This window comes from Nerophis ophidion, linkage group LG22 (assembly GCF_033978795.1).
Source record: "Nerophis ophidion isolate RoL-2023_Sa linkage group LG22, RoL_Noph_v1.0, whole genome shotgun sequence".
Taxonomy (NCBI): Eukaryota; Metazoa; Chordata; class Actinopteri; order Syngnathiformes; family Syngnathidae; genus Nerophis; species Nerophis ophidion.
Window position 1 is genome coordinate 37,159,075 of NC_084632.1, and position 12,299 is coordinate 37,171,373.

The 12,299-nt window shown below is 41.7% G+C and overlaps 1 protein-coding gene across 1 annotated transcript in view; it reads right to left on the minus strand.

Moving 5' to 3' along the window:
- Positions 1 to 12,299, minus strand: part of LOC133540834 (BMP/retinoic acid-inducible neural-specific protein 3-like) — a 233,788-nt gene that overhangs the window by 42,595 nt on the left and 178,894 nt on the right. Inside the window, exon 5 of the mRNA XM_061883791.1 lies at positions 240 to 345. Coding sequence (XP_061739775.1) covers positions 240 to 345 — 106 coding nt within the window. The remainder of the gene's footprint in view (positions 1 to 239; positions 346 to 12,299) is intronic.

The window sequence follows — 12,299 nt, forward strand, 5'->3', positions numbered from 1 at the left end:
TGAAAGTTTTATTTTAGCTGCACAATTCTGCTGCTTTTGTTCTCAGTCATTACAGCCTGGTATACACTTCAAAGACTTCTCTGAGTGAAGATTGTTAAAAAAAAAAAAAAAAAAGACAGACAGAAGCTAAATTCACTCTGACACTCTTGTGCTGCAGTTATGGGTTTGCCCGAAAAAAAAAAAAAGACAGCGTGACAATTCCATCAGAAATAGTGTGAGTTCAATTATGGATGGTCAACCTTGCAAATGAATCTTGTTTTCAGGGCTCTGAACCAAAACGGAGCTGACAGAATCCAGGTTGTCATAGTTACTGCATCCGAGAGGACCTGTCCTTGTTTCAGTCACCTGAAGGAAACAGAAGAAAAAACAAGGCGCATGATTAGAACTGAAATTACGACTGGAATGAAAACTAACCGCAAAAAAAAAAAAAAACAGGGAAAGAAAAAAATGTGCGGAACACCTAAACCAATGTTTTTCAACTTTTTTTTTTTTTTGAGCCAAGGCACATTCTTTGGGTTAAAAAAATCCAAAAGGCACACCAACAGCAAAAATCATTAAAAGGCAAAACTCAGTTGACAGTAAAAACTGTCACAATTGTTGGATATGACTTTAAACCATAACTAAGCAAATAGTCAAACAGTTGAAGAACAACGTTTCTCAAAGTGCAATTGCAAGAAATTTAGAGATTTCAACATCTATGGTCCATAATATCATCAAAAGTTTCAGAGAATCTGGCCGGAAACCAACATTGAATGACTGTGACTTTCGATCCCACAGACGGGACTGTATCAAATAACGGACATCAATCTCTAAAGGATATCACCACATGAGCTCAGGAACACTTCAGAAAACCACTGTCAGTAAAATACAGTTTGTCGCTACATCTGTAAGAGCAAGTTAAAGCTCTACTATGCAAAGCAAAAGCTATTTATCAACAACATCCAGAAACGCCGCCAGCTTCTCTGGGCCCGAGATCATCTAAGATGGACTGATGCAAAGTGGAAAAGTGTTCTGTGGTCTGACGAGTCCACATTTCATATTGTTTTTGGAAATATTCGACATCGTGTCATCCGTACCAAAGGGGAAGCGAACCATCCAGACTGTAATCAACGCAAAGTTCAAAAGCCAGCATCTGTGATGGTATGGGGGTGCATTAGTGGCCAAGGCATGGGTAACTTACACCTCTGTGAAGGCACCATTAATGCTGAAAGGTACATACAGGTTTTGGATCAACATATGCTGCCATCTGAGCGCCGTCTTTTTCATGGACGCCCCTGTTTATTTCAGCAAGAAAATGCCAAGCTACATTCAGCACGTGTTACAACAGCGTGGCTTCGTAAAAAAAGAGTGCGGGTACTTTCCTGGCCCGCCTGCAGTCCAGACCTGTCTCCCATCGAAAATGTGTGGCGCATTATGAAGCGTAAAATACGACAGCGGAGACCCCGAACTGTTGAACGACTGAAGCTCTACATAAAACAAGAATGGGAAATAATTCCACTTTCAAAGCTTCAACAATTAGTTTCCTCAGTTCCCAAACATTTATTGAATGTTGTTAAAAGAAAAGTTGATGTAACACAGTGGTGAACATGCCCTTTCCCAACTACTTTGGCACGTGTTGCAGCCATGAAATTTGAAGTTCATTATTATTTGCAAAAAGAAAAATAAAGTTTATGAGTTAGAACATCAACATATCTTGTCTTTGTGGTGCATTCAATTGAATATGGGTTGAAAAGTATTTGGAAATCATTGTATTCTGTTTATATTTACATCTAACACCATTTCCCAACTCATATGGAAACAGGTTTTGTATTTTCCTGTAGCAGTTTCATGCCTTCCTTCGAGCGATATTTCCCGCATTCACTTAACAGTTGTTTTCATCCTTCTTTGTGGGGGACATTGTTCACTGTCATGTCAGGTTCGGATGTACATTGTGGACGCCGTCTTTGCTCCACAGTAAGTCTTTGCTGTCGTCCAGCATTCTGTTTTTGTTTACTTTATAGCCGGTTCAGTTTTAGTTTCGTTCTGCGTAACCTTCCCTAAGCTTCAATGCCACTCTCTTTCTGTCTATTTTTGGTTTAAGCATTAGACACATTTTTACCTGCGCTATGCCTCCCGCTGTTTCCGACATCTACATAAATTAGCGACCGGCTGCCACCTACTGATATGGAAGATTATTACACGGTTACTCTGCCGAGCTTTAGCCAGCACCGACACTCAACAACAACACATTATTTGCGGTTTATAATTGCAAAAATGATTTTTAACCCAATTAAGTGAAATTAGACGACACACCAGACTGTATGTGGTTGAAAAACACTGACCTAAACGACCAAATCTGGAAACATATACAATGCATTTAATTTTTCTGTAGACAAATCGAGCCATGATTAAATCAGGGGAAGGATTTTAGTGAATGATCTTCAGAGCAAAGCATAACGAGTTATTTGTGATGTTTTTAGAAAGCCCCGTCAAACCGGCCATTAGGAATGTGAAAAAAACCCTTTAAAGAACAAAAAACAACTGAAGTCTGCATTAATGTTTCATGACTGCAAAGGCAATAAAACATCCACGATAGAATTGAACAAGGTATGTTTGTGCGAAATTGATGTTTTATTTATGACGTTAAAATAAAAACAACTTCTAAGAAGAGTGTAGCCAGACACTATTAGAGCAAAGTGAGAGGTGACATGCTGAGCAGACACCATGGTGTTGTTTTCTGATGTGGAATAGGTTGTTTGCAACTTGCTCTAAGTTATATATAGAACAAAGTAGTTAGGACTCACCATCTCATTTCAATGCATATTCTTTATTTCCATGACTATTTACATTGTAGATTGTCACTGAAGGCATCGAAACTATGACACCTGTGAAGTGAAAACCATTTCGGCTGACTACCTCTTGAAGCTCATCGAGAGAATGCCAAGAGTGTGCATAGATTTATTGATTGAAACTTTATTAGTAGATTGCACAGTATAGGACAGGAGCCTGCAACCTAAAATGGACCGAAAATACAAAAACAAATCTGTCTGGAACCGCAAAAAAATAAAAGCCATGTTACATACAGATAGTGTGTCATGAGATATAAATTGAATTATAAAGGACTTAAAAGGCCTACTGAAACCCACTACTACCGACCACGCAGTCTGATAGTTTATATATCAATGATGAAATATTAACATTGCAACACATGCCAATACAGCCTTTTTAGTTTGCTAACTTGCAATTTTAAATTCCGCGCGAACTTTGCGGTACGATGACGTTACGGTCCCATCCCAGCTATGAGTCGTCTGCTTTGATCGCACAATTACACAGTATTCTGGACATCTGTGTTGCTGGATCTTTTGCAATTTGTTCAATGAATAATGGAGACGTCAAAGAAGAAAGATGTAGGTGGGAGGCGGTGTATTGCGGCCGCCTTTAGCAACACAAACACAGTCGGTGTTTCCTTGTTTACATTCCCGTAGGTGAAGCTTTACTATGGAACAGAGCGGTCAAGCGAACATGGTTCTCACATTTTGGTGAGAACATTGTGGTAATAAGTCGGCTCTTACTGTAGACATGAGCGGAGCTTGCGTCGTTCTTCGTGCACCTGTCAAAGACTGTGGACTCTTTGCCTCCTCCGACCGGCCGTGCCCAAACGTGGGATGCTTCCACCGTGGAGGAGGGGGGGGAAAAGCTCAGTCTGGCCCGACCGGCTGCCTACGCTTCGCCTCGTTGAGAAACGTGGCTTCCCTCAGAGACACAGGCGGTCACCACACCCGTGGCCAGACCCCTCCGACTTTCAGGTACGACCATATAATCTCACTAACACAATAAGCAGGTAAGGGATTTTCCAGAATTATCATAGTAAATGTGTCTAATAACATCTGAATCGCTCCCACGGCCCTGTCTTTTTATTTATTTTAATTTTTTTTCGTTCCTAGTGCTTCACTTTCACTATCCTCATCCACAAATCTTTCATCCTCGCTCAAATTAATGGGGAAAATCGTCGCTTTCTCGGTGCGAATCGCTCTCGCTGCTGGTGGCCATGATTGTAAACAATGTGAGGATGTGAGGAGCCCTACAACCGGTGACGTCACTCGCACATCGTCTGCTACTTCTGGTACAGGCAAGGCTTTTTTTTTAGCGACCAAAAGTTGCAAACTTTATCGTCGATGTTCTCTACTTAATCCTTTCAGCAAAAATATGGCAATATCGTGAAATGATCAAGTAGGAGCTGCTATCCCCGTTTAATGAGAAAATCTTATTTCAGTAGACCTTAAAAGGAAACTAAATGAGCGCAAATATAGCTATAAATGAGGCATAATGATGCAATATGTACATATAGATAGTCTAAATAGCATGTTAGCATCGATTAGCTTACAGTCATGCCGTGATCAGATATGTCTGATTAGCACTCCACATAAGTCAATAACATCAACAAAACTCACCTTTGTGCATTCATGCCTAACGTTATAAGTTTGGTGGACAAAATGAGACAGAAAAAGAAGTGGCATAAATCACGTCTTGGAAAGTCGGAGAAAGTTGCGCATGAAAACAAACTAGGGTGAGTTCAAGGACCGGCAAAATCAGTAGGACAAAACGGCGCTCGCCAAATACTCGAATCAGTGACGTATGTTTATTATGAACAGTGTGCTTTATAACAATTAGAAAGGTTTGTGTCATGTTTGTCCTCCTACAGAAACCAAATTAAAACTAAAAATATGTTTTTTTTCCCCCTCATCATTTCCATTTTTCATATATTTTTGAAAAAGCTCCGGAGAGCCACTAGGGCGGCGCTAAAGAGCCGCGGGTTGCCGACCCCCAGTATAGGACATATTCCGTACAATTGACCACTAAATGGTAACACCCAAATACGTTTTTCTAATAATTTAAGTCCACGTTAATCAATTCATGGTAATTAATGCAAAGCAGTAATCAGAGCAAAGCGTGGCTATTTTGAAAAACTGGCAAATAAAACATGTTATGTACATAACTCCACATGTGTCAGGCTTGTTTGTGTTTTAGTTTTTCCTCTGTGTGTGTGTAGTATTTCCTGTTTTTCTCCTTGAGTGCTGTGTCCCCTCAGCTGCGGCTGATTGGCACCTGGCCACACCTGGTGTCAATCAGCCCGCTCCTATTTAGACCTGTCTTCCCATCCAGTCAGGCCTGGATTTTTGTCGGTGCTATCTGTCACTTCTGTATTGTCGCTCCTGTGGTGTCATTGCAGCGTAGCGGTAAGCTATATTTCGGTAGCTGTTTGTAGCTTCCCTGCTTCCAATTTGTGTTCACGCAACAAGTAAAGACTACTGTTTTTCTGCTCGCTACCAGCTAGCTTCCACGCTAGGCCCTTTTGTTTTTGCTAGCTTTCATGCTAAGCTCCATTTGTTTTCTAGCTCCCATGCTAGCTCCTTTAGTTTGTTATCCGCCTCGTGCGCGACTTTTGTTGTACCCCTTTTGTTTGGTTTTGTCTTAGTGTTTTATTAAACCATGTTTCCCTACTCAATGCCTGCCTCCTTCTCTGCATCTTGGGGTTCGTCACAAACTGAACTCTGACAACTTGTGTTCGTTCATAGTTTCGATGCCTTCAGTGACAATCTACAATGTAAATAGTCATGAAAGTAAACTCATTGAATGAGAAAGTGTGTCCAAACTTTTGGCTTGTACTGTTTATATATGTATGCGTGTATATAAACATGTGTGTGTGTAATTATGTACTATTTATTTTTCCCCACCAAATGTCCATATTTTCACAATTATTAAATATCGAATAAAAATTGTTAGTCAGTCTGAGGAATTAGTCCAGTGTAGGGAATGCGTGCACAATACATTTATAGGACGATATTGTGAGGAGGCGTGTCCTGCGGACCTGCAGCGAGGCGGGGGGGTGCCGGAGATGGCCCTCATGGTTGTAGTTGTCTAATCACCTGTCACACTTCAAAAAGGGCAGCAGCAGAGAAGAAGGGGGTTGGAGAAGCTGGAAAAGTTGGAGTTAAAAGGGAGAGAGTCATCGTCGGTGGATGACGCGCACGCGCCAGACAAAGACAGAGACGAGGACGGCTGAAAAGCGACTGGAAGAAAGAGACCGTCACGAGAGGCGAGAGCTGCTGAAAAGCAACCAGAGCAAGTTGAGGTGTATTGAAAAATAAACAGAATCTCAAAACTGCCACGCCTGTCATGTCTCACATTGGTGAACTGAAGTGAATTATATTTATATAGCGCTATTTCTCTAGTGACTCAAAGCGCTTTACATAGTGAAACCCAATATCTAAGTTACATTTAAACCAGATTGGGTGTCACTGGGAGCAGGTGGGTAAAGTGTCTTGCCCAAGGACACAACGGCAGTGACTAGGATGGCGGAAGCGGGGATCGAACCTGCAACCCTCAAGTTGCTGGCACGGCCGCTCTACCAACCGAACTATACCGCCCCATATAGCTCGGTTGAACCACCATTGGTGGTCCAAGGAACCCGGAGGTGCAAGACCTTCCACAAATATGTTTTCCCACAAGTTATTGCTGATGAACTATATTACAGTCTGCATTATTTTAAGACCCAATTAAGCACTAATGTGCTCATAAAATACATTAATAACGCGATAACCTTTGATTTCTCATTAGTTTTGCTTCACCATTGTAATTGGAAGGTTAATAACTTGTAATTACCCTAATTAGGTAAACAATTAAAATAAAATTGACTATCATCTTGCTCGATTGTTAAAAGTAGCGATGTCCGATAATGGCTTTTTTCTGGCCGATATCCAATATTCTATAATTGTCCAACTCTTAACTACCGATTCCGATATCAACCGATACCGATGTATACAGTCGTGGAATTAATGCATTATTATACCTAATTTTGTTGTGATGCCCCGCTGGATGCATTAAACAATGTAACAAGGATTTCCCAAATAAATAAACTCAAGTTATGGAAAAAAAAATGCCATATTTATTATTGAAGTCAGAAAGTGCATTATTTTTTTTAACAAGCCTCAAAACAGCAGCTTGGAATTTGGGACATGCTCTTCCTGAGAGAGCATGAGGAGGTTGAGGTGGGCAGGGTTGAGGTGTGTATATTGTAGCGTCCCGGAAGAGTTAGTGTTGCAAGGGGTTTCTGGGTATTTGTCCTGTTGTGTTTATGTTGTGTTACGGTGCGGATGTTCTCCCGAAATGTGTTCGTCATTCTTGTTTGGTGTGGGTTCACAGTGTGGCGCATATTTGTAACAGTGTTAATGTTGTTTATACGGCCCCCCTCAGTGTGACCTGTATGGCTGTTTACCAAGTATGCTTTGCATTCACTTGTATGTGTGAAAAGCTGTAGATATTATGTGATTAGACCGGCACGCAAAGGCAGTGCCTTTAAGGCACGCCCACAATATTGTTGTCTGGGTGGAAATCGGGGGAAATTCGGGAGACTGGTTGCCCCGGGAGAGTTAGTGCTGCAAGGGATTCTGGGTATTTGTTTTGTTATGTTTATGTTGTGTTACGGTGCGGATGTTCTCCCATGTGTTTGTCATTCTTGTTTGGTGTGGGTTCACAGTGTGGCGCATATTTGTAACAGTGTTAAAGTTGTTTATACGGCCACCCTTAGTGTGAACTGTATAGCTGTTGACCAAGTATGGCTTGCATTCACTTGTATGTGTGAAAAGCTGTAGATACTATGTGATTAGACCGGCACGCAAAGGCAGTCCCTTTAAGGCACGCCCACAATATTGTTGTCTGGGTGGAAATCGGGGGAAATTCGGGAGACTGGTTGCCCCGGGAGAGTTAGTGCTGCAAGGGATTCTGGGTATTTGTTTTGTTATGTTTATGTTGTGTTACGGTGCGGATGTTCTCCCATGTGTTTGTCATTCTTGTTTGGTGTGGGTTCACAGTGTGGCGCATATTTGTAACAGTGTTAAAGTTGTTTATACGGCCACCCTTAGTGTGAACTGTATAGCTGTTGACCAAGTATGGCTTGCATTCACTTGTATGTGTGAAAAGCTGTAGATACTATGTGATTAGACCGGCACGCAAAGGCAGTCCCTTTAAGGCACGCCCACAATATTGTTGTCTGGGTGGAAATTGGGGGGGATTCGTGACACTGGTTGCCCCGGGAGAGTTAGTGCTGCAAGGGGTTCTGGGTATTTGTCCTGTTGTGTTTATGTTGTGTTACGGTGCGGATGTTCTCCCATGTGTTTGTCATTCTTGTTTGGTGTGGGTTCACAGTGTGGCGCATATTTGTAACAGTGTTAAAGTTGTTTATACGGCCACCCTTAGTGTGAACTGTATAGCTGTTGACCAAGTATGGCTTGCATTCACTTGTATGTGTGAAAAGCTGTAGATATTATGTGATTAGATCGGCACGCAAAGGCAGTGCCTTTAAGGTACGCCCCCAATATTGTTGTCTGGGTGGAAATTGGGGGAAATTCAGGAGACTGGTTGCTCCGGGAGAGTTAGTGCTGCAAGGGGTTCTGGGTATTTGTTCTGTTGTGTTTATGTTGTGTTACGGTGTGGATGTTCTCCCAAAATGTGTTTATCATTCTTGTTTGGTGTGGGTTCACAGTGTGGCGCATATTTGTAACAGTGTAAAAGTTGTTTATTCGGCCACCCTCAGTGTGACCTGTATGGCTGTTGACCAAGTATGCCTTGCATTCACTTGTATGTGTGAAAAGCTGTAGATATTATGTGATTAGATCGGCACGCAAAGGCAGTGCCTTCAAGGCACGCCCCCAATATTGTTGTCTGGGTGGAAATCGGGGGAAATTCGGGAGAATGGTTACCCCGGGAGGTTTTCGGAAGGGGCACTGAAATTTGGGAGGCTCCCGGGAAAATCGGGAGGGTTGGCAAGTATGACTGGGAGACGCAACTGCTCTGTACTTCTCCCTACGTCCGTGTACCACTCAGTACAGCGGCGTTTTAAAGTCATAAATTTTACCTTTGGAAACCGATACCGATATTTTCCCATATTACATTTTAAAGCATTTATCGGCTGATTATTAAAAGTCGAAATATTCCTACACCGGACATTTGGCTTTGCAATCATCTTATGTCCCATATTTTCCGGTCCATAGAGCGCACCGGATTATAAGGCGCATTAAAAGGGTCATATCATTTTTTTTTTTAGTTTCAAAACACTTGAAAACACATAACATGTGATGGTAGTTCTTTGGTCAAAATGTTGCACAGATTATGTTTTACAGATCATCTTCAAGCCGCTTTCTGACATGCTTTCTAACGCCAAAAATGTCTTCATTGAAAAACCAAACACTCTAATAACTAAAGTTCCTTGGGTGAAAAATTTAAACTCACTACACCGGTTTTACGTACCTGTTTTAGCGCCTTCGTGGTGAGTTTACTGACAGATATAAGTAAGAACTTTACGCTATTTTATATAACAAAAATTAACAGCAGAGGGTGAATGTCTCATAACAAGAAGATAGAGGAAAAAAAAGAAGCTTATCGACTACGGTGTCACCACGGACTACAAAGGCAGACGCGGGCAATTTTTCAGATCAGCAAGTACCAGAAGGTAAGAAACGTCGCTTTTGCATAATATTGCGATGTCACGTGGAGGTCGCATTTTACTGTGGGGTTCGTTCTCTCGGGTTGCAGACGGACAACTCTGGACAAAGCGTGCAGGTAGGAACATGATTTCGGGGGAGCAGCTGGGATAGGCTCCAGCCTCCCCACGACAATGAGAGGGACAGACAGTAGTAAATGGATGGATGAATGGTATTACAAAATAGACGTTTATATGTATTTATGAAGCATGTGTTGAAATGAACAATATTAATTAAACTTCCATACGCAATTAGATGAGTATGTACACAAACACCCAAACCAGTGAAGTTGACACGTTGTGTAAATGGTGAAAAAAAACCGAATACAAAGATTTGCAAATCCTTTTCAACATGTACTCAATTGTATAGACTACAAAAGACTAAATATTTACTGTTCGAACTGAGAATCTATTATTTTTTTGCAAATAATCATTAATTTAGAATTTAATGGCAGCAACACATTGCAAAAAAAAGTTGGCACAAGGGTATTTTTACCACTGTGTTACATGGCCTTTCCTTTTAACAACACTCAGTAAATGTTTGGGAACTGAGGAGACGCATTTTTGAAGCTTTTCAGGTGGAATTCTTTCCAATTCTTGTTTGATGTACAGCTTAAGTTGTTCAACAGTCCGGGGTCTCAATTGTGGTATTTCATGCTTCATACTGTGCCAACATTTTCAATAGAAGACAAGTCTGGACTGCGGGTAGGTCAGTCTAGTATCGGCACTCTTTGTACTATGAAGCCATGCTTTTGTAACACGTGTCTTGGCATTGTCTTGATGAAATAAGCAGGGGCGTCCATGATAAGGTTGCTTGGATGGCAACTTATGTTGCTCTAAACCCTGTATAAACCTTTCAGCATTAATGGTGCCTTCCCAGATGTGTAAGTTCCCCATGCCCTGGGCACTAATACACCCCCATACCATCACAGATGATGGCTTTTGAACTTTGCGCCTTTAACAGTCCGGATGGTTCTTTTCCTCTTTGTTCCACAGTTTCCAAAAACAGTTTGATATGTGGACTCGTCAGACAACAGAACACTTTTCCATTTTGCGTCAGTCCATCTTTGATGAGCTAGGGTTCAGCGAAGCCAACGGCATTTCTGGGTGTTGTTGATAAATGGCTTTTGCTTAGCATAGTAGAGTTTTAACTTGCACTTACAGATGTAGCGACCAAATGTAGTTACTGACAGTGGTTTTACGAAGTGTTCCTTGAGCCTGTGTGGTGATATCCTTTACTTACTGATGTCGGTTTTTGATGCAGTACCGCCTGAGGGTTCAAAGGTCACGAGCGTTCAATGTTGCTTTTTGGCCTTGCAGTGATTTCTCCAGATTCTCTGAACCTTTTGATGATATTACAGACCATAGATGATGAAATCCCTTAATTATTTGCAATAGCGCGTTGAGAAATGTTGTTCTTAAACTGTTGGACAATTTGCTCACGCATTTGTTCACAAAGTGGTGACCCTCAACCCATCCTTTTTTGTGAATGACTGAGCATTTTAAAGGAAGTTGCTTTCATGACAAATCATGGCACCCACCTGTTCCCAATTAGCCTGTTCACCTGTGGGATGTTCCTAATAAGTGTTTGATGAGCATTCCTCAACTTTCTTAGTCTTTTTTGCCACTTGACATTTTTTTCACCATGCATGAGCACTACTAAAACAGACTCACTGACAACCGTGAAGCATTTCGGAACGCTGGTTTGAATTTTGACGCCCACAGTTATTTTCACAGCAGTGGAACTCAACACAATGTTGAACCACCTGCTACATAGTTGAAAAGAAAAAACATTTTGCCATTCTGTTGTCGAGTGATTACTTCAATCACAGTTATTTGAGAGGCTTTTTTCATCCTTCTAAACCCACAGACAATGAAGGTCCCCCGATGTGAGGGAGTTTCACCTCCAATATAATAGTTTCTCCCTGCGGAAACCTGTGTGGGAGGTGTCACCTCTGCATAAGACAAGACATGGCCCTCAAAGTAAACAAAAATGAAAGGAGAATATTGAAGAACTTGTTAGCATTCTATTCCGTTCCATTCCCCGAGGGAATTCTGTCAACAACACCCGGATTATGAGTAACACAAGACGCGAATATATCAAATATTAGGAGTTGTGGTTCAGCTGTGTGGCAAATACAATTTTCTTATCAGTCTGTATAGATCAGAGGTCTCCGAATTGTGTACTTGCTAGAGTTACTTTTTAAAAATGAAATTGGAGAGCTACTCAAGTTTGCAACATTTATTTTCAACCCAAACAAACTAAATAAGCTTGTTTTGTCCAAACATGAAAAAATGCTTGCTATCCACAACTCAATTTTGTTCCTCCGTATATTGCATTTCGGTATCCATTTATTTCCTGTGTATATCACTGTGAGGAGGCGTGGCCTGCGGAACTGCAGCGAGGCGGGGCGATGGGCGAAAAGTGCGAAGTATAAAAGAGCAGCAGCCGGGAAGGAGTGGGCTGGTGAAGTCGGAGTGGATGGCCGAGAACGAACCAGAGCCCGAGCGGAAGGGAGAGCGAAACGGAGACGAAGACGCGGAGGGCTGAAAGGGACCGGAAGAGCGAGACGGGGAGAAGAGGCGATTGCTGAAAAGCAACCAGAGAAGGAGGTTTTTTTGAATAATAAACAAAATCTCCAAACCGTCAAGCCTGTCATGTCCGTCATTGGTGGTCCGAGGAACCCCGGAGGGTTGATTGATTGATTGAAACTTTTATTAGTAGATTGCACAGTACAGTACATATTCCGTACATTTGACCACTAAATGGTAACACCCGAAT